A 23250-nucleotide genomic window follows, 5' to 3' on the forward strand; every position below is an offset into this window, starting at 1 on the left:
CATTTTACACAGATCAGACCCCATTGACATTCAATGGTAAGAGCTGCCTGGAAAGACCTTCCCTATGGATGAACCCTTGAAGGGGCTAATTGATTTTATTTGACTGTCCTCAGTAACGGGGTCATGTGGAGAGCCCCCTGAGACACCCGGGGCCCACAGCCCCTCCTGACCCTGTACTGAAGCCCCAGTACAGAAATTCCGAGGCTGGAGAATGACTGACGCCCCTACTTCAGCAGCCAAACCGCAACGCATAAGAAAACAAGCGGTCTTCAGAATACTTCCCAGACAGTGACCTCCAATGTAATTCTTTCCTTTTGGTCTTTTTTTTAGAATTTACACTCATTCTTTTGAAACGTTTCCAAGTGGTAGACAAGATAGTCACCTTCCTCTCAAGCTGCAGAGAGGTGGGAGTAAACCTCCATGTGTAGCAGGACAGTAGCTGCTGCTAGCGGAATAACGTAGCCTCAGACTGTCGGGGCGACACTGCTGTCACCAACGCCCCAGCCTCTACTCCCGTCCAAAGGCAGACCCTTTATCCAATGGCATGGGTCAAGTTCTTCAGGAAGCCAGGGGGCAATCTTGCCAAATCGTACCAGCCGGGGAGCATGCTGTCTCTAGCTCCCACAAAAGGCCTGCTGAATGAGCCAGGTCAGAACAGCTGCTTCCTCAACAGCGCTGTACAGGTGAGTCCATTCAGTTGTGTCTAGGAGTGTCAATGTTGCTAGCCAAAAATACTAGGTGCTCCTGGGTGTATGGATGTGCATAATAAGTGTCTCTGCCCGACTACTAAAATCAACAATATTTAACTGCATTGACTGCATAAATGTGACTGTAGGATTGTTAGGCTTATCCTAACTTTGTTGAGACCAGGCTATCTATAAAGGGGTGGAAACCCGTTTGAAATACATGAATAAACTTGTTTATTGGAGTTTGCTGTTACTGGAGTGCCTAATGTAATGGCAGAATTTGGCAAAGTAACGTTAGCTCTTTGGACTGCAGTCAATTTGCACATTTGCTAACTAAACAGATGTTACTGAACAAGAGAGTTATATGGCATATGGAGTCACACAGTAAGATATTATTGACCAATCATTTATTTCTTCAGTTAACATAGCCAACTTGTATCCATTTATTTCAGAGTCAGATGTTCTAGCTAACTTTTTTCACAAGCAGCTTGGATGCTGTACGATGCAGGTTTGTTTACTCTCGTGTAGAGAGTGGAATTTACCACTTTGATCAAGTTTGTCTTGGAGAGGGGGAGGGCTGGGATAAACCATTACTGGAAATTACAGTGGTTGGCAACCAGAAAGTGCCGGAGGTATTGTAACCGTCACAACAACTTAGATTTAACAGCAAATCACTGATATCAATATGCAGTGCACCGAACATGTGAAATTCTCATTTGGCATAGTACAAGTAACTGTGCACGTAAACATTTATTTATTTTATCAATAGAGATAATTTCAGGTCATTTTTTAGATGTATTTTTTTTCATAATCAGTATTAAGACCATATTTTGCCATTGATTTCCTATGAAAACGGAGCTGAAAAGGAATTATGTTAAAAAAATAAATAAATAAATATATATGCAGATATATTGGTTATCTGTGAATTTTGGTATCGGACCCAAAAATCCAGTATCGGTCAGGCTCTAATTGCTATATTATACACAATTTGTGTATTGTGATTTGCTACTTATGCCTTGATTTTACTGTGCTCAGCATTTTAATATATATATACAAAATAAATACAAATTACTTTTCATAATGTCACTAGGGGAGAGTTTGTAAGCATATTTCACTATGTTTATGAAGTTGGATACATATCGTTGATTTAATCATGACACAAGATCCTACTTGGAAAATGAGCAATAGAGATTACAGTAATGCCACCTTCCTGGCTTGCTATTCTGTCAATATAGAACCTGATGCAATTTCCAATGGGCTACATTCCTCATGTTAGCTTTGCCTAGTCATTAGACAGGACATGACAGCATGTTCCTCTGAACAAAATATTTACTGCTACCAACAGTACTTTACAGCCTCAAAGCCCAAAGCTTAGTCACTCTGTAAGTGTGTCAGTTTGTCCTAGATAGTTACTGTTTTTGTCTGGTGGGATGGCAGTAGGCAAGTTTGTTGGCGGATGCCATCAGCCCATAGTGAGGTCACTCTCTCAGGCCATGACTCAAATGGTGAGACGTGGCTTAGCTGGGTGAAGACGTCCGCTACCCAGGGCCTTATTTCTAAGGAAATCAAGCCCTCTCTCCTCATAGCCTCACAAAAAGGTAGAGTGAGGAAATAAACCTTTTAGAAATTGTTTTTCTGTAAGCTTGCATCTCCAACAAGAACACAAGCTGACAGTTGATAACTTGGAAAAGGAAACTGGTTTATTCCAGTCTTGTAAAACTGTAGCTCTCTCAAAAAGAGTGAAGATTAAAAACCTTCCATCAAGGTATGTGTGAAAGGGTAGCTACTAAGTAGTAAAAGTTTTGGTTATATTGAGAGGTGAGTGTATAATATTGGCTTGATGAATGTGACATATCCTTTAACCCTTCAGGTCCTGTGGCAGCTGGACATCTTCAGGCGAAGTCTGAGGCAGCTTCCAGGGCACTTCTGTCTCGGGGAGTCTTGCATCTTCTGTGCGTTGAAGGTATGCTCTTTCCATTATGAAATTGAATCTTTACAGATGCTTAACTGATTCCATTACAAGTATTAGGCTTAGGGTTAGTATTTAAAACATACAGACTGGCGATATTGAGCTGGGAGGAAATAGTTGTCCTCTGAGAACTGCTTTGGATACAAATATTTTTTTCCACAATAGGTCAAAACTAAAGATTTATTAAATTCACAATGTTATTGTTTTGTTCCACAGGGCATCTTCTCCCAGTTTCAGCACAGTCGAGAACGCGCCCTCCCCTCTGACAACCTGCGTCATGCCCTGGCAGAGACCTTTAAGGACGAGCAGCGCTTCCAGCTGGGCTTCATGGACGATGCCGCAGAGTGCTTCGTAAGTTCCAGTGGTGACCAGGCTCTCCAATTGAACCCTGGTATGAGAGAGAGAGAGAGAGAGAGAGAGAGATTTTGGCGGGGTCACAATCTGAAAGCGCTCTGTATCCCCTCTCATCAACCCAGCCACACTGCCTCTGAATATCATGGTGGCAGGTTACATAAGCACAAGCTCCATCTTTGGGCTTCTCTGTTTTGTTACTGTATTATGCAGTATCAGTCTATAAGTGGTTTAGAGTGGGGGGGGGTTTCTGAGTCATTATGACCATATCTATCCTGTTTACTTGTGTTCATTTTGGCTCAATTCCAAAACTTTTATCCAACCGTTATGCTTTGTGAAGTGGTTCTGTTTCATCCTCTTTTTAGATCAAAAGAGAAAAGCTGAAACCAAGAACATTCAGAAGCCACTCTGTCACTAAGAAACTCCATGATTGATTTGGGAATATCATCATACTGTACATTACATGCCATTTTACACTTGGTCTTAGTGTGAAGTTGCCCTTTAGCCAAACGGCTTAAGTAGGCTACAGTACATTTTGTTCTCTGCCTGCCTGTATTGGGTTTGACGCTGCAGCGTAATTGCTGTAAACCTACTCAGCACAGACATATAATCATTTTCTGTTTAGCACAGCAAGTCTCGAGTGGGGACGTCATTCACTCAGGAGGTCTCATTATATGCCACAGGATAAACAGGACAGAGAATTAAGTCTCTCTTTCTAGAAGGTCAGGCAATGTGAAAATTAGTGGTCGGCCAAACAAATTAAACAAAACTCACCACACTGAGCTCCACGTCAACATCGATAAACACAAGCGTAAAACTTACAATTTTCAGTTTCACCATAGTAGCCTGTTTTAATGAAGCAATAATGCCAGAGAGGCCGTAATTTATCATCAATATTGTCACGGGTAAGGGGAGTTGTTAGGCACGACACGCAGTGCCAGCAAACCCTACTAAGTGACAATATTGATGATAAATCACAGCCTTGAGGACATTATTACTTTTATACAAAGGTTACACAATAAATCCGAAAACTGTGGTCTTTATTTTGTGATAGATTGTGGTGGTGCTGTGCTGAGAAATACAGTTCCCAAAACTACAAACGTTGTCAAGGGAACGTGATACACAAATCTACTGTGGCATAGGAATATAATAATAGGTGATTTAACTGTGACATTATCGTAAGTCATGGCTTTGAACGCCTCTCGACTAATCACAATGCTTGTTTTCATCAACCCGTTGTATAATAAGTAATGACCAAGCAACATAACAATAACCAACAAGTAACTACCACATCCAATAAAATCCAAAGTTGGTGATAGAGATGTCAGGTGTCGGACAAAACAAAAATGTTTGTTTTGGTTCTTGCTCTGTACAATACCACCTACACAGGCTGTGGTATCTGTCATAACTAATTTCATAGACATCACATAATATGAGTTTATGTGTTTACTGTAAGTGTGTAAGTATTTTATGGGGAATCTTCTTCCTGCTAATACCGCATGAGTGTTTACATGTGAGTAAAGACTCTGTAATGCATTGTCATCAGTGTGCCCTGGATTAATTGACTACAAGATCAACTTGAGTGTAACAAGGCTAGGAGACATGAATAGCAACAGTAAGTGAGATTTAGGAAAATAGAATGTTCAGTGAAACATTTATTAGACATTGCTAATTTTCTCATTTGGTGAGCAACATATGCCATTCAGCAGTGCAGAAAACATGTTTTTGTTATGTATAGTCCCACCATTTACTCAGTTCCTTCACTCTTACAGGAGAACATTTTGGAAAGGATTCACCTGCACATTGTGCCTGAAGAGACGGATGCCTGCACCTCCAAGTCCTGCATCACACACCAGAAGTTTGCCATGACACTCTACGAGCAGGTAAATGGATGGCCTGCTCCTTTTAGGACACTACAATCTCCCTTTAGATTAACTGTACCTGTGGCATATTTAGCAAAGCAATCTATGAAGTGCTTACGTGCTGTGATGTCTTAATGTATGTATCCTGTAATATGTGTGTTTCTGAGCCTCCACACGTCTTTAGAAGATTTAGACACAGAAGCATGCACACACACACACACACACACACACACACACACACACATTTTGAGAGTGGGCTACTCCTCTGTAATACAGAGGGTGGATCAGGTCAGATTCCGTAGAGCTGCAGCAGTACAAGATGAATAACACAGATAGGGTAGACTACATACATTCTCCCTCAACCTCCCTGCCCTGCAGATGTGATGTTCATCTCTGTTACCCTGTCCCTAAACTCCAAACCAGTCCTATCATCAGCATATCAGACATTCTGGCAGGCTTTGATGGAGCAGGGCTGTGTGTGTGCACACTTGATCCAGCCCAGTTTTAATGCACCTTATTTAACTAATTGTGGTTCCAGATAAAAAAAATAAATAAAAAAAAATATTAGCTGATCATTTGAAATCCCCTGCACACGCTATTGTCTCCAGGAGCAGGGTTGGACACCCCTAGGCTAGAGGCCCCAATATGTGGGCCGCGTTGTAGCTTGAGTTTAGACCGATATACAAGTAATTGGAAGTATTAAAGTGAAGATCCAAACCCCCCAAATGACAGATGATTAAAAAAGTTGGAATGAACTTTGCCACCCAGCTTCTTTTGCTCTCCACTCTGAGAGCCCATTCCTTTTACACTCCCTTTACAGTACACAAAACATCCATAAGTAGTCATTTCACCATGACTATATGACTATCTCTATATTTTTACCAGATGACCATCATCGCCGACTAACTAATTTCATATTTGGTGAAAATAAGTGTTATCAAGACACTGTGTGTGTGTGTGTATGTGTGATATATATATTATATAAAATGAATACTGTCTTTTCTAAATAGGCTATAACATACCAAATTAATATTACACAGTTTTGGACATCACCCACCAGAAATTGAATGGTTTTGACCGATTGGAACTGAAGTGCTTAATATGGCATCACTTCTTATTGCACCCATGCGTGTGGACAGGGGAGCCAGAGAAGGGATATCTACCTCTCGTTGTAGAAATGAGAGAGAGAGAGAGCAAAAAATTGCTGGAGCCTGGGGATATTGCACGATCTGGCCTAACCCCCCACCCTCCCAAAATTAGGCACCGATGTCTCCAACTCCTTCCTTTCCAAAAAGCACACACTGACTCAGTAATTAGTTCTGGGCAGTAGCTAAATGGGGCCTTGCTTACACCCAGTGTTTGTGTTTTTCGTGTTCTCCCCTCTCCCGCAGTCTGTGTGTCGTAGCTGTGGGGCGTCCTCTGACCCCCTGCCCTTCACTGAGCTTGTGCATTATGTCTCCACCACCGCACTCTGGTAAGCAACACTCACATTTTGATAACATCACACAAAACAGACTCTCATCTTTCTTTCAAGTTCTTGATCCTCTCAGGTCGTTACCACCACCACTTTTCTATTTTCATACCTCTTCCTTTCCTTTTACATCTATATGGCCCCCTCTGTCACACACACACACACACACACACACACACACACACACACACACACTCACACTCACTCACTCTGTCTCTGACTTTCCCAGCCAACAGGTTTATCAAAGGCGGGACGAGTCTTTTGGGGAGCTCCTGCAAGCAGCGAGCACAATCGGGGATCTCCGTAACTGTCCGGTAAGCAGCTACACTGTTGCCTAATCATATTAAACATGCTAGTGGATCAAGCTAATTTCTTACATGAAGAGAGCATTGAGAATTTAGTAGAGTTCACATACACACAAACATACTGCTTACAAAATCACTGAAAGCTATTCTAGAATATATGCCAGAGAACCCTTTAGCTTATGTTATGTTTTTGTATGTTTTTTTCTTATTCTGGTTTGTTAACTGGTTACTTCCTGAGTTGACTAGCTATGCAGACTTCATTGATTAGCTGTCTCTTCCCTCTCTCCTCTGCTGTCAGAGTAACTGTGGCCAGAGGATCAAGATCCGGAGGGTCCTCATGAACTCCCCAGAGATTGTCACCATTGGCTTCGTTTGGGACTCTGACCAGTCAGACCTCACTGAGGATGTCATCCGCTCACTAGGGCCACACCTCAACCTCTCTGGGGTAAGAATTACAGGCCATCATGGCCAAAAAGCACACAAGATGCCTTGTTCTTTATAGCTCACTTTCAGTAACATGCCACATTTTTTTGTTTTGTTTTGAATGGACTTGACCTAGCTGAACAGAGTATGAAACACATGCTTGTTGGTATGACATTTAAGAAATAGTTAACGTATATGTTTTTACCCAAATGTGCAATTTAAAACATTAGATTTTGCTCAACGCTGGTTATCTATGTTTCCTGAAAAGGATGTTGCTACTGTCACTGCTCAGAAGTGTGTATGTGCAGAACATGCCAACGACCTCAGCACAATATTTGAAAATAATTCGTATTCAAAGCCTCAAAATAATCTTTGCCTGTCAGCCCGTGTTAAAGAGATTAGTCTCGTAGTCTGATTAAAGTTGCAAAGGCACTGATTGCACTGAAACAAAATGTCCGCCTTGGCCCAAAGTTAAGAGTCATGAACCCTTTAAGAAGCACAAAAATGGCCAAAAGCTCTCGATTGGTAGAACCTTACCATATATATATATATATATATATATATATATACACACACACACACACACACACACACACACACACACACACACACACACACTCACCGGCCACTTTAGGTACACCTTGCTAGTACTGGGTTGGCCCCCCTTCTGTAGCCCATCTGCTTCAAGGTTCGACGTGTTGTGCGTTCGGTCTTCTGCATACCTTGGTTGTAACGAGTGGTTATTTGAGTTACTGTTGCCTTTCTATCATCTCAAACCAGTCTGGCCATTCTCCTCTGACCTCTGGCATCAACAAGGCATTTTCGCCCAGAGAACTGCCGCTCATTTGGATATTTTCTCTTTTTCGGACCATTCTCTGTAAACCCTAGAAATGGTTGTGCGTGAAAATCCCAGTAGATCAGCAGTTTCTGAAATACTCAGACCAGCCCGTCTGGCACTAACAACCATGCCACGTTCAAAGTCACTTAAATCACCTTTCTTCCCCATTCTGATGCTCGGTTTGAACTTCAGCAGGTCGTCTTGACCATGTCTACATGCCTAAATGCATTGAGTTGCTGCAATGTGATTAGATATTTGCGATAACGAGCAGTTGAACAGGTGTACCTAATAAAGTGGCCGGTGTGTGTGTGTGTGTGTGTGTGTTATATATATATATATATATATAACACACACACACGCACACATTTTCGGAATAAAGTGTGGCTTTATCCCTCTGTAAGTCAGGATGTTGCGTAAGCAACCAGTGCCTGATGCCCAGTTGGCCTGCACCACTGATCAAAAAGTCCCTGCTGGATAGGGTCAGTTTGTGTCAAGCCCCTCCCAGTGCCTTGACGGAAGGGCACTGTGTGTGCATGTGTGTTTTTGTTTTTGTTTTTGTTTTTGACTTGTAACATTCCACTCTTTGACCGATCTTTGACCGATAGTGGCCCTGTGTCTAACGACAAGCACATCTCCAAAATAATGGGAGATGGGGATGTGCTTGAGCAACAAAGCTAATATCCTCTTACAAGCCCAGGGCAAAATGCCCAACTTATTTCACAACATCTCCATGAAGAACACTTCTTGGACAGACTCCTCTTACCCCTCTCCCTGGTTGCCCCTCTCCCTTGCATTCCAGCTCTGGATTAGTCTAACAGTTCCCCACAAGGCACCACAAAGGCCTTGATTCATACTTGTACTTTTTCATGTGACTGTGTTGTGTGTTAAAGAAAGCCTCCCCCCTGTTTTGGAATCCATTGTCTCAGATAGCCAAGAGAACCGGCCTTTCAGGAAATGCACGCGGGAGAAACAAGCAGCTATTTCACAACCGCTGCTTTCAGCGGCCTTTTCAAACTTGTGGGAGTAGTATTGCAGAAGTGCAACAGAAACAAAGACACAATGGCTTGGGCACTTAGTGGCTTAGCACACTAATGCGCATACCACGTAATCGCAAGGTTCCTGGTTCGATTCTGACCCTCGGCATATCTTGCATGTCATCCCTCGTCTCTCTCACCCATCCTTCCTGTCAATCTCTACTGTCTGTATCCCAATAAAGCAGAAATGCCCTAAAAACATATTTAAAAGAAAAAAAAGAAAGAAAGACACAAAAAGAGAAAAACAAACTTGGTGTTTTCGGCCAATCAAGTGTATAAGTATATAACTTAAAGACCTGGAGCAGCAGATTGGAGCAGCAGATTCAACCAATACATTGCGCGTGAGTGTGTGTGTGTCTTTTTATTGATTGATTGTCAGAGATCACATCTCTATGATATTTGAGGTCTTTTGTCACCATTGCTTTAACTACAGATCCAATACTTATTTAATAATACCAATGTGTATGTCTGTCTGCAGCTCTTCTACCGGGTCACAGACGAGCACGCCAAAAAGGGAGAGCTAGTCCTCGTGGGGATGATCTGTTACTCCAGCCGCCACTACTGTGCCTTCGCCTTCCACACCAAATCCTCCAAATGGGTCTTCTTTGATGACGCCACAGTGAAAGAGGTGAGGGCTCAACAAAGATTAGTCATTCCCCAGAATTAAACTATTGATATGTTGAATTAATGAAATGAAATTACAAATTAAATGTATTGCTCTCTTTCCCCCTCTGCCCCACACCAAGCAAGGAGCAGACAAACATAGATTGAATATTTTTTTTCTATTATATTATCTGCTTTTATCAATAGCAGTAGAGGCAGTGTTTCAGTGCTTTCCTTAAACTTTGTAATATAAAAATCCTGTAGGAAGGGATCAGAGGCATCTGCCAAAACAAACAAAAGGTTTATTCGATGTGGATAGATTTTTGAGGAGGGGGATAGTTCTCCGGGTAATTAGAGTGTTACACTGATAGTTGAGGTAGTATTTTGATATGACATTCATTTTCATTCAAATCAGTTTAGCTCCCTCTCGATGGTGAAAACTCTGCCCCTGCGCTCTGGCTTAAAGTGGCTGATGCACATGGAACAATTGGCCCTCTGATGCGTCTCTCTTTTTCTCTCTCCTCCCTGTAACAATACCTCTTTCTCCATCTTCCTCAACTCTTAATTTGTTTGACTTTTTCTCCTCCTCTCCCTTTCCCTCTTCCATCTTTCTGTCCTTCTTTAACTCTCCATATGTCTTCTTCCTCCTCCACATTTTTCATGATTCTACAGTACCTCTTTTTATCTCTCTCTTTCTCTTTCTCCCTCTCAATCTCCTACCTTCTGCTCCCCCCTCATTTGGTTAATTAAGGAGCACACTAGCATCCGTTAGCCTCCAGTCTGCCTTTGTGGCTTTTGTAGAGACGCACGCACTTAGCCCAGCTTAGCTAATGTGATTGTGAGGCTCAGTGCGTAATATTCACTCAAGATCCCAGTCAAAAGAGACCAGTGCAGAGAAATCCCTCCCTACACAGTTTTGTGTGAGTGTCTAATGTCCTCTCTGAACTGCTGTCATGTCTGAATCCAATTGTACTTTTTTCTGGTCAACACGCCAAAGGTTCTGTGATTTAAATAATTTGTTAATGCCTGGCCCTGAATAATAATAAACAAATAATAAATAATGTAGTGTTTAGACAACCTCCAACTCCTTAGTTTGGTTGAAGGTTGCATTGAGGTTTAGAGCCCCAATATTTCCTGTATATTTTACCAGCTGCTGATAATGAAAGGAATACAGTAGCTCCAAAAGTAGTGATGTTTATTGGCTGGCACTGAATGACAAATTTGGCATATGAAAATACTTCGGTTAATGAAATGAGAAAATGTGTTGATGTCGTAGGTGACTTTTTTCCTAGCCATTCTGTACTATTACAAATGATGTCTGTTTTTCAACTTTGTGTGTGTGAGTGTATTGAACTCCTTGTCTCTCTTTTCTCTTGTCCTAGATTGGGTCTAGGTGGAAAGACGTGGTCACCAAATGTATCAAAGGTCACTTTCAGCCCCTCCTCCTCTTCTACTCCAACCCCGACGGGAGTGCAATTTCTGCAGATGACGCTTCACGTCAGAACAGAGGACACTCCCACTACAAATCTCCCATCAATGGAGAGGACCAAGGTATGAGAAATCAGACAAAAGTCATGGAGCCATTGGAAAGACTTTGTATTTACTTTTTGGGTCATGGAACACAGCTTTGCTACTGTGTGTGGCCCCTCTTGTTCTACAGTCATTGTCGGTACAATCTGACAGAAATGTCTTGAGACCACATGGTCTTGATCGATCGATCGGTTTGTATTTTGGAACCATCCCTACAGGGAAATAAGACTGAAACTGCTTCATCACCCCTTTTCTAAAACTGCAGATCCCTAAGCTGTGCTTAAGACAATTCATGGGAACCACAACACGTTTATAATTCATCTTTCCTTTAATTCATGCTTAATAAGTGGGTGCTATATTTAAGTCGGTACAGGAAATTTGGAGCCAGAGGGGGTCCTAAAATAAGTGCTGCAAAGAGTGGCTCTCCAACACCAGCCAATTGGAAGTAATGGCAGTTAGTGTTGCCAGTGGTTTGACTGGGGTTTGAACTTTCCCTTCCTGAAATGCACCCTAGGCCAAATCCGACTCCACTGCCATTTTGTATAATGGATGACTGTGATGTCTCGCTCTTTATGAACTTTTAGCCCCAACACATCCAATCTGTTTCAAAATACCAAATCCTACCTTTATGCTTCAATGCTCCCTATCAGCATCTTTTAAAGAGTCTTTGTTTGTATTGCTTCTATGCATCATTTGATTAGGTGTTCCAGCCAAATGTACTTATCATAACTTAATTTGAATTTTAAAATTAGGTCTAATGAAGAAACGTCACTTTCTCCTGTTTGTGATGTTAAAACAGAGCATAATACTCGCCATTGGCAACAATAAGTTATTGATGACAGCAGCTAAACATTTCTGCTGTGGATTAAAAACCTCTGGATTTGTTTGGGGGTTATCCCCCTTAATGATTCTCCTCGAACCCACCGAACTGATCGTCACGATGACAGCAGCTCACTGTCCATCAGAGGTCGCAGAGTGTTGCAGACAGGCTTGAATGAATCTTAAAAACAAAATGTAAATGTAATTTGTGATATATCTTTCTTATAAAAATGGATATTGGTTATTTGCTCTATTACGGTGGTGATTGTAGACACTATTTATGTCTTTGTTTCAATTTAATTTCAATTGTTGTTTTGAATGTAAATTATTGTGATGGTATTGAATGTTTGGTGTTGATCTTGGAAATTCAATTTAAATAAAATCTGCATATCCATTCTTTTTTGGTGTGTGTGATTTGATCTTAACACTGGTTCTCGCAAGTAAAGATGTCCTACAACAGAACCCCAGATGGTAACATCCACCCACTTCTTTTCTTGTCTCTCAGGTCCTGAGTCTCCACCTCCAGGCCCCAAGAAACTGGACCTTACGCGAGAGAACCTGGATGCTCTGCTGGGCCCTGGCAGCTTCAAACAGAAGAGCCAGGCTTCTTCCACTTTCAGCAGGGGCAGTGCCCAGACCAGCGGGGGCCGGGGACCAGGTACGAGAGAGGAGAAGAGGAGTAATAGAAGGAATGGATATGGTGAGAGAGGAAGGGAGAGAGAGTAAGATCTTAAGTAAAGATAAATAGGAGAAATTGGTATTACCAGAGACAGGTGACAGATATGGAAAGAGAGAGAAGCTCTATTCCCACAGACATAACAGTAAAATGGCTGAAAAAAAATCCAGGTATTTTTTGTCTGACCCCTGCCTTGTACCGTGATTTACCCAGTTCACCCCGTTTACCCTCATTAGTAATAACCCTGGATATTTCTGGCGGTGGTAACCCTGGATATTTCATAGATATGCAACGTTATGCATCACTAGCACGGCGCTTGCGTTGTTGTTGTTGCAAGCTAATTGAAGGGGCCCAAATGCATTTGATAACCGTTTCTTTCATACCAAAAAACAAGATGTATTTATGACAATGACAATTATCACAGTTTTTAGTCACATGTTCCGAAACTACTTACAGACCAGCTAGCAGTGGTTAGTTTTAACTATATTTGTCTTAAGGGTAGCTTAAGTGTAGTTCAACTTCTTTCCTTGTAAAGTAATTGGTAATCTAGTTATATATTTCAGTTTGAGGAGTAACTTCCTCAATACTGCCAGTTTCAGGCGACATAATACAGGGCTAAAGAGAAAGTTTGGTAGGTTATTTCTATTGAGGGAGGCGGTATGGATGGATGACACCAAAAACAGAAAGAGTCCAGTCATTGACAAGCATTAATGGATGGGGAGGGATATTATTGAATGGAAGGAAGAGAAAAGGAAGAGTGCAGCTATGGAAAGACGGAGGTGTGTATGTATGGCGATAGGAAAGGAGAAAGTGGAGAGAAGAGGTTCAGATGAAGAGAGATGGGACATGAGATAGAAGTTGGCTACTAGTAGAGAGGCCAAAGGGCGATGGATTTGTGGAGAGAGGGGGGGGAAGTGAAGTGAGAGATGAAGGGATAGGGACATATAATTAGATCATTTTGCTCCCTGTTAGACCAACTGACTTTGTCTGTACCCAGGGGACACAGTTTCTGTCTGGATAGAGAGGTACTCTGAGTGGTTACTTTGAGAGAAGGGAGGGCTATAGGAGGGGGAGAGGAGAAGGAGAGAGAGAGAGGGAGAGAATGAGAGAGAGAGCACACGGGCATACGCATGCAGAATGGTTACAGGTATATTTGCAATGGCAGGAGAGGGCAGCAAGGGAGCAGGGTCAAGGAAGGGCCCCAAGGGCAGATAGTGGGGTCATAACTCTTCTGTTATTATAACACATTCCTTTGTTATTATTATACAGTATGCTGTTGAGTCTGTCCTTGTTTTTGTCCTCTTTGTTGTTATTCTTCAGTTAAAGCCAGCAGCTCAAACTGTTTGATGTGTTTTCTATCCTCCAGTACTAGACAATGTTACCAGTCACTCAGAGCATTGAGAACAGTAAAGCCACTCCAAAGCCACCTTGTGGGAAACCAATTCATTCTCATAATTTCTCTCTATATGTGCAATTAAATGTCCATGTATACCATGAGACCAAATTCTATTTTCATTGATTTCAATTTAAAATCTAAAACTGAGACGTCTTACATCCCACAGGTTCAGTTGCTTGGAGAGAAAAAGTATAGCTACTGTATATAAAACCATGAAACACAATTCTGAGATGCATCGTACAGTCATCTACTTGTGAGATCGATACATGGACAGCGAGCAGAAAATCACCTTCTCTCGCTGCTAAAGTACAGCAACTTAGACTTGCAGTGAATGTCCTCTCTATCCATCCACTTTGACTTTCTCATTCTTTATGAGAGATGAGGCTGCACAGATAAGTCTAAGAGGGGAGAAATGGCTTCTGCGTAGCTGCGGTTCCACCTCAGTGCCTTTCTCCTCACGCAGCAGAAAGCATAGTTCAGCATACATCAGCACATCGATCGGCCCTAAAGTTTCCCCCTTACACACTCAGCACTGTTCAATGACTTGGGGGGCAGGGGGGTGGGTTGGGGACAGTCCCAAGTGACCATGAATGATCATACTGTAGGTTTGTCATTTTGATGTACTGGTTTTTAGTGATGGAGCTTGGAACAAGCACAGATAAGAGTCTGCCAAATTATGAAAATATCATGTGTTTCCTTTGTTCTCCTACAGTGAAGATCCCCATTGATCCCAAAAGCCGTATAAGGGACATCTCTCGAGAGGTTACGCAGAGAGCAGGGGAGGTCAGAGGGATGCACCAATCCAGGAGGGAGTACGAGAGGGGCCAGAGGAGACCTGAGTCACGGTACCGAGGTATGCCACTTTAGACATTACTGTACACATAACAATGATTGTATTACTGTTTGTGCAATGCTTGCACTGTATGCAAATATACACACACACACACAAACACAAACACACACCATACATGCACAGGGCAAAGAAAGACAAGAAAGCTCTAGTGCTCTATACTGTACATTCAACCCCACTAATAAACAAACACAAGCAAACAAAAAAGACCACTACGCTTTACCAAAGCAAAAGGCTAGCCTTCCACTCCACTGGCCCTTATGTAAACTGCGGTTTGGGAGCAATGTGTCAGGAGGGGGATTAAGCGCTGACGTCTGTTCAAGCCTGTCTTCATCCCTCCCTTATAATCAGACAGTGGTCCTCCATGTACCGTACACCAACACACTCACCACTGAATGTACAGGCCCAGATCCATGTGCTGATAGGTAGAAGTTATAACATAGATTTTAGTCCTCTACCATGTTGCTTGAATCTGTCCTGTCGTTTTCAATGAGTGCAGTAGTGGGCAATTGGATGGCGCTAGAAACCAAAATGTAACCACCCCCCCAAATCCACCATGCAACTGCAGCAATCCTGTTCGCACCAGGCTCACGTCCCATTATGATTGAATGCAGTAGGCTAACAGAGGCTAGTGTCATTCTAATGATGAATGGTTAGACTGGGGGTGACACAGTTAATGTAAGTGGTATAAATCTAGCCTAGTGCCACTCGTGCCTGGGATAGCACTCTGCTAAAAAGCAGACTCCAGAGCAACTGGATACTTTCACTGAAGAAAACCATTAGAAAGTTGGCATTTGGTTTAGGGGTGACCCTGAGGTTTCATCTGCTGTTGCACTGTGTCAACAGACATTCAGCTGCCCCCCTAAATTCACACAAGCTTTAATTGCACAGGCACACTGACAAACATCAAGCACACACACAAAAAAACACACCATTTGAACAGTGTTAGTTATGTTCGAAACTGATTCAATTCTCACATGAGCTGTCAGCAGAATCCCTTCTCACAGCAACTTCATCTCTCAGGAGATGTTCCATTTAAAGGGCTGAGGCATTGCATCACATAATTCATTATGCACACCTGAGACCAGGTTTAGGCCTACAGTAGATTATGACCCATGTCATTTACATAATCACATCACCCACACGCTGTAGTTAGTAGGCTCTTCATGTTTCTTCTAATACACTCCATTCACTTGGTCTGTTGGCTAATGTTGGACACCAATGCCATATGCAAGAGGGACTGGACTAAGATAATCGAGCGACAGACAGTGAAAAATCATTCATAACGAGCATATATTTCACAATTCAAGCCTCCGTTTAGTACATTCCTCCATGCATTCAATGACCTGCGCTTTTTTTATTATCTAGTATTATCAGGCCCACAGGTGTTACCCAGCCAGAGAAAATAAAACAAAGAGCTAAAGACAAACATTCAGTACACTCCGATGAAAGTGGCACTGGTGGGGGACCGGAGGCGAGTGAAACCCTGACCCGAGGGAAACGCTTTACAGCTCGTGAACAAAGTGGCCAGCGACGGCCTGGGCATGGAGGGGTCACTCAAAATAATAGTACAAGTCACCTATGAACAGCTCTTGCTCCGATCCCCAATGCTAAATCCAGAATGGCATGATTGTCAAATGTATGGTTTCTGATTACTTGATCATCGGTAGCATCTAAAGCATCTACAAACTGTAACGAGTCCTATACATTCTATTTTCTGTGTAAAGTCTTTGACTGGCGATAAAGCAATTGAAATGCAATTTTTCCCCAAGTATGGTGCACCACACCTACCCTGTGCATACGTCTTTTTGAAAATGGAGGCGTGAGGTGCGAATATAGTATATATAGAATATAGCATATTTTGTCGACACACAGTTGGCCAAGAGCACCTCAGATTACGCTTCAGTTTCTGCTTGCACCCGTTTGAAAAGCATCCTGTTTTTTTAGACACCGACACTGTTTTTAAAATGTGTTTGTCACATACATACATGATAACATTCCTAAGTCAGTACTGTATATAAATGAACTGGTGTGTGTGTGCCTGAAGTAACATATGACTGTACCATCTTCCAGTAGAGATGTCCGGCCATGTTTTATGAAAGTGGCCAGCATGACTCACCACGTCCTTGAAAAAACACACACACACACACACACACACACACACACACACACACACACACACACACACACACACACACACACACACACACACACACACTCCGCCCCCAAAATCATACACAACTCCAGGCCACAGACTCAGATCAAGGGGTCATGGACAGCCAGCAGGAAATATCTGTGCATGCTTGCAGTCAAAGACACACACACACACACTCACACTCACACAGCCATAGCCACCTTTCATCATTAATGTCTGCCCAGGCGTCACTGTGTGAGGCTGCTACTCTCGGTACAGACACCAAGGAGAAACACAGGCTCCAGGCGTCCATTATTTACGCCTTCCTATTGTCTGCAGGCGTCCCTGCGATAAAGTACTGTATCCAACCCCTTCACCCCCACTCCCCTGTTGCCTTTTTACTGAGCGTTGTGTCTTAGATCGGGGTGTTATTCAAGGTCAGAGTTGCTGCTCTTGGCAACGTGACATGCTACATTGGCATTTGGCAACAGAGGCAGCAGGATAGATGCTATGCCAGCCCAAGTGTAATGTCAGAATCAGCATTACCCTGCAGAAAATGTGAATTTCCTCGCTGTATCCACCCAGAAAGGTTGTTTGGATCATTAATGTAACCCCCCCCCCCCCACACTCCTTCTCCACACCTCCCTTCTTTGGTCTGAGATTCGTCAACATGGCCCAGTTGTTTTGGTTGCCTCATCTTTTTGGGCCTTCGCTTTTTCATTATGACAGATTTCACCAAATGTGTTTCTTTTGTCCCTTTTTGTAATGCAAATATTAATTTCTAATGTTGTTAGGATCTTCGAATTATATGTTTAACCAAGGTCCCGACTCCAAAGTCAACACTTGTCGCAAGAGGAGGCATGTTGGTGTTCTAGCTAAATTCCCAATCTGGCACTCATACTATCATGGACAACTAATCATCCCCTGCTTTCAATTGACTCATTAATCTCCTCTCCACTGCAACTCTTCCCCAAGTCGTTGTTGCAAATTATGTTTTATGTCAACTTACCTCGTGGAGTAATGGTTAAATTAATGTCATATTGTATTAATAGTGTCTGAAAATGAATTATTACAATCTAATGAGAGCTATGGAGTGTAGCTTTTAAAACACTAGACAATTTGATATAGTCCTTTCTGTTGAAGAAACAGCATTTTTTGATCAATTAAAATACCAGAGGAATCTGTTGGACTATGTGTTGTTTTTTTTAAATTGTGATTAAGTGGTCTGGAATGGCCTCTCATAAAACTCCTACCAATTTCCATCAGATCCACTTCCAGAGAGGACCCGCTCTGCCTCGCCACCAGAGAATGGCTTTAAACAGTACCTGGAGACCCGTCTCTACAGCAGCCAGGGAAAAGGCCCATCCAGGACTGAGAGGACACCCTATCTGGGTGGCCGGTCCTCCAATGAACCCCCACGCTCCCACTCCAGGGTGCAGGTACTACCCACCCTGCCTAGCGGAGGTAGCGGCCACCACAGTCGGAGACTCGACCAGCTCTCCAATGGCTATGATACCGACAGCAGCCAGGACTCGCGGGAGCGCCACGAGAATGGAGCTGGTGGCCGTAGCAGTAGGCCTAGTCGACCGTGGAAGCCCATGCGGGAGGTGCTAAACGTGGACAGCGTGATAAACAGTGGGGGCAGCCACGAGCGCCGGCAGCACAGCCCCCGCCGGAGGCCATCCAGCCAGGAGAGGCCATCTCACGAGAGAGACAGGGATAAGGACTTCACCTGGGGCGGGCGGGAAGAGCGGAAGCCCAAGAGTCTGATGACCATCTACGAAGACGAGCAGAGGCACGAGACGGGTGGCAGCCGAAGCTCACTGGACTCTGAGAGTCGGGGTGGGCATGCTGACAAAGACCGGTCAAAGGGCACGGCCAGCCTAAAAGTCCGCAACGACAACTGGAAGATTCAGCGGACTGAGTCCGGCTATGAGAGTAGCGACCGGCTGAGCAATGGCTCGGCCAACCTGGACTCACCCGTGGTGGAGAACTTTACGTCCAAAGAGCTCAGGCCCATTCCAGAGGTACATCTGACGAGGTAAAGGGAGTGTTCTTTTTTTTAGTTGATCAGACCAATGATGATTTTTATGATTTAATGGACGATAATGTCATGGTTAAATCACCTGTTATGATATTCATATGCAGCAGTAGATTTGTTTATAGCATTCCCTTGACAACGGTGGTGGTTTTGAGAGTTATATTTCTGAGCACAGGGCAGAAACCACCATAATCTATCCTTAATATCCTTAATCTATACTTAAAGCATTGTTTTCTTGTCACAATTTTCAGATTTTCTGTGTAACTCTTGTATAAAAGCAATGATGCCCTTGTCAATATTGTCATTGTGCCTGACAATATTGACATTAAATCACGGCCTCTGGCATTTTGTTTATTCTCTTTTAGAATGACTCATTTGATGTGGAAACTATACAGATATGTCTAACTTGTCAAATGTTTAAATTGTCATTTAGTCAACAGATTTTCTTAATAGACATATGATCTTGTAATACTCAAATAGTTATGCCATCACTATATGCCTCCTTGAAGCGATCATTCCCCCTCATCGTTGTTAGTTTATGATCATCAATACTAATATGCTAAGGGAGAAAGGTATTTTAATATGTATATCTGTGCATGCTTAATACTTCTGATAACCTTGGAAGTAGATTATTTATTTACATCCTTAGTAGTGACATATTCACATTCAGATACCATTGCTAAGTATTAGAGGATAGTGTTTTAATTGCCTTTTCCTCATCTAATGCTATAGCACTGTAATGGTTCAATTAGCATTGACTCTGGAGTCTCCTGAACTTGCAAATGCCATCTGAACCAAGATGGATGCAAACTGTCTATGTACTAAAGAAAATAATCTGTTTTGTGGATTAGTATCAGATTACACCATAGTGAATCATTCACATTACAAAATAGTTTGGAGTGCAGTGGATGGGGGGCTTATTTCCCTGTTTACACTAGCAGTTTAGAGCCAACTTAATCTCTTTAAAAGGTTGGTAGTGGAGAAATCTGCATGCCGAGACAATTCACAGGAACATACATAGAAAGGCTTTGTCATATGGTGTATGAGTGACTGTTACCATTTGAATTCAGCCCACTGAATTGTGTATTTTAGGGACCCGTTCTTTCAACTGAGAGGTTACGATCCAAAGGCTGACATCTTGCACTCTTCGTTCTCCTATGGTAAGCGACTTAGGTGTCCAACTTCCCATGATGCTTTGTGCCAGTTGCCTTATGGCCCTCGACTACAGTAATTCCTTATTTGTCTTGCAAGATTTGTTTACCTGCTACTCAGGTAGTTTTAATAAGGTTGACTATTTGTTCTCAGCCAATTATAGCATCTGGCAAAATTCTATTTGTACACCCTCCTTGTCATACTTTGTTTTGCCCAAAGCATAAACATCATGCTACAAATATGAAACGGAGCAGCTGTGCTCATTTTAAGTCAATACCTGGCGACCTGGATTAGACTTAATTTAGACTAAATTGTTTATTGTATAAAGTGTTATTGAGAGTGAAGCAGCCACACTTTTTTATTGGAGGAAATATAATTTACTGTTAGTCACTTAACCCAATGTGTTTGGTAATGTGGAAAATAATGATCTGATCAGATACAGTGCCTTCGGAAAATATTCAGACCACTTCATTTTTTCCACATTTTGTTGTGTTATAAACTCAATTTAAAATGGATTAAATTAAAAGAATTTGCCATTAATCCACAGACAATACCCCAGAATGACAAAGCGAAAACAGTTTTTTTAAAATTTCAGTACATTTATTAAAATTGAAATACACAAATAGCTCATGTACATAAGTATTCAGACCCTTTGCTATGACACTCTTAAAATTTGTCAAACATTTGTTAAAAAATGTCATAAACAAATTACTCAATAAGATGAATTGAGTCCGTCTTAATGCAAGGATAATAGTTCATGTCATTTTGGAATTAATATCTTTGTTTTTATAGGGTCTCTGATTTGCATAGGAATCAATTACACACTGTGTAGATTAGGATGCCACTACCACCTCAGCAAATTTCATAATTTTCTCTTGATCCTGACAAACTCCCCAGTCCCTGCTGTGACAAACATACCCATAACTTGATGCAGTTACTACTATTCTTCACACGAAAACCCACGGACACTGCGTTGCATGTGCACATTTCCAGCCACTTTCTTTGCTGTATTACTTGAATTTATTGTTGCAAACACAATTATGGATATGAGAGAGATTATTTTCCATTAAGGGATTCTTTTTGGCCCCTTGGTTATAGACCAATTTTGTAGAGTGACTGAGATGATGTTATCCCATCGACTGTGCTTTTTCCTCTCCACCATTCAACTTTGTAGATTTTTGTAAGTCTCCCCAGGGCTCAGGGTCGCATTCCTGAGCAGTTTTGTTCCTCTCCATTTGCTCAGTTTGTAATGACAACCTGATCCACACAGTGTGTAATTGATTCCTATGCAAATCAGACCCTATACAAACATATTAATTCCAAAATGACATGAACTATTAGCCTTGCAAGCGTGATTTGCTGATGACATTTTTGCATTTTAGCTAATTTTAAGTGTCATAGCAAAGGGTCTGAATACTTATCTACAGAGGTATTTCTGTATTTACTGAAATTTCAAAAAAACAGTTTTCGCTTTGTCATTCTGGGGTATTGTGTGTGGATTGATGGCATTTAATTTAATCAATTTTAAATTGAGTCTATAACACAACAATGTGAAAAAGTGAAGGGGTCTGAATACTTTCCGAAGGCACTGTAGATAAGTCAATCATTAAAAGAAAGATAATCCTCATCATTATGTGGTTCAGAAATGTCATTTCCCCAGAGAGGTTCTGTGTAATAAGGACTTGACACTGCTCAGCAATTTCCTTGATTTATGCACCCATCAGTTGTGTTAAGGTCACAGCCCAATGGTGGGGATACTTTATGGAAATCCATATGCTCTGGTTCCTCATTTACTGGACCTGACCTTTTTCCTTAGAAAGTTAATGTGTGTTGTGCAGAGTAATGTGTGCTGCTTGCCCTGAGCAACACATGCATGAGTCTGAGACATGCAGTTGGCGTGAATTTCAATGAACAGACCCCATGTTGGATAAATGACACAAAAAAACAAGCCAGGTTCACAACTAGGAAATAATTGTTATCCCCCAGACAGGATAGAGTCAGATTAAATGACATGAAGAGCAGCAGGGGTTTGCTGCCCAGACACCCCTTACATTCTCTGTCTCCGCTCCCCATCATGTTTCCACCATAAGAGAAGAGGGAGAGAGAGGGAAAATTATAAATGTAATGCTCCAATTTGCATTCACGGTAAAAACATATCACCAATTCTCAGAATTGGAATCCATGGAGTTTGTCCTCAGAGAAAGGGGATGATGAGTGAGCTTGCAGGGGCCTCCCAGCTGTGCCCAGCCGGGCAGAAAATGCCACGACCGGGCCTGTCAGAAGGTGGCATTCACACATGCACCGAAATAAAATGTGGCATAAATGTGGCATTTTGTTTTCGCCCTTTATTGCTTATTTTCTACGTGCATTTGATGAGCGATGGGTGAGATGAGAGGGCAAATAAAGGGTATGTAAATGTGTTTATTTGCCCCTTCTCCTCGTTAGAACTTAGTTAGGGGAACATGGAGGGAGGGGCGACAACAGTGTTTATCCCAGTGTGAAGGTGGTTTTACGTAAGTGGAGTGGTGAGCTGACAAATCAAAGTGGAAAAGGGTAGCGTTTAATGTCAGTCCTCTGTTGGCCTGTGAGTGTCTGTGTATGCAGAGCGATCCATGTGGTAACACTCCCTGGCAAGGTAATGCTTTTGAAGCCTTGATTTATTTTTCACTGATTTCTGCTGCTCCGTTTTTTGACAAACCCTTTAATACAATATTATACGGGAGCTGGTCAATTTAATGTATTTTTTACACGTAATATGTCATAGCTAATTGCACACATAAACAAATTAATGAATTGGATTTATTGTCAGGCAATATTTGTATTTCCAAATAAAAAAATGTCTGACACACTAGTATTTGCAAGCTATGTTTTAGGCTTGCTGGTTTGCTAATGTTTCATATACTGTCTCTATTTTAGAGCCAGGATACTGCATCTACTCCTCGCCATTTGCAAATTGTATTGACAAGCTCCAGCAAATGTGTTTGAAGTCAATTTGGCTGGAGTTCAGTAGTGGTATTCTGGCATGGGCTGTGCTTCCAGAGAGGTCTGAGCAGATTCCAGAGGTCCATTAGAGGCTGAAATCCTTTCTAAAAACACATTGGTGTGGGAGA

The 23250-nt window shown here is 42.1% G+C and overlaps 1 protein-coding gene across 3 annotated transcripts in view; it reads left to right on the forward strand.

Moving 5' to 3' along the window:
- Nucleotides 1-23250, forward strand: part of usp53a (ubiquitin specific peptidase 53a) — a 43485-nt gene that overhangs the window by 13653 nt on the left and 6582 nt on the right. For 2 of the 3 annotated variants that reach the window (XM_083678991.1, XM_083678992.1), the window contains exons 2-14: nucleotides 13-683; nucleotides 2557-2649; nucleotides 2872-3006; nucleotides 4779-4889; nucleotides 6260-6342; nucleotides 6569-6653; nucleotides 6943-7089; nucleotides 9418-9567; nucleotides 10925-11093; nucleotides 12397-12591; nucleotides 14676-14816; nucleotides 18214-18988; nucleotides 20081-20148. In XM_083678991.1, coding sequence (XP_083535117.1) covers nucleotides 540-683; nucleotides 2557-2649; nucleotides 2872-3006; nucleotides 4779-4889; nucleotides 6260-6342; nucleotides 6569-6653; nucleotides 6943-7089; nucleotides 9418-9567; nucleotides 10925-11093; nucleotides 12397-12591; nucleotides 14676-14816; nucleotides 18214-18988; nucleotides 20081-20148 — 2296 coding nt within the window. In that variant the 5' untranslated portion in view covers nucleotides 13-539. The remainder of the gene's footprint in view (nucleotides 1-12; nucleotides 684-2556; nucleotides 2650-2871; nucleotides 3007-4778; nucleotides 4890-6259; nucleotides 6343-6568; nucleotides 6654-6942; nucleotides 7090-9417; nucleotides 9568-10924; nucleotides 11094-12396; nucleotides 12592-14675; nucleotides 14817-18213; nucleotides 18989-20080; nucleotides 20149-23250) is intronic. The other variant, XM_083678993.1, reaches the window with a different exon arrangement.

Source organism: Argentina silus, assembly GCF_951799395.1.
Source record: "Argentina silus genome assembly, chromosome: 1".
Classification (NCBI taxonomy): Eukaryota; Metazoa; Chordata; class Actinopteri; order Argentiniformes; family Argentinidae; genus Argentina; species Argentina silus.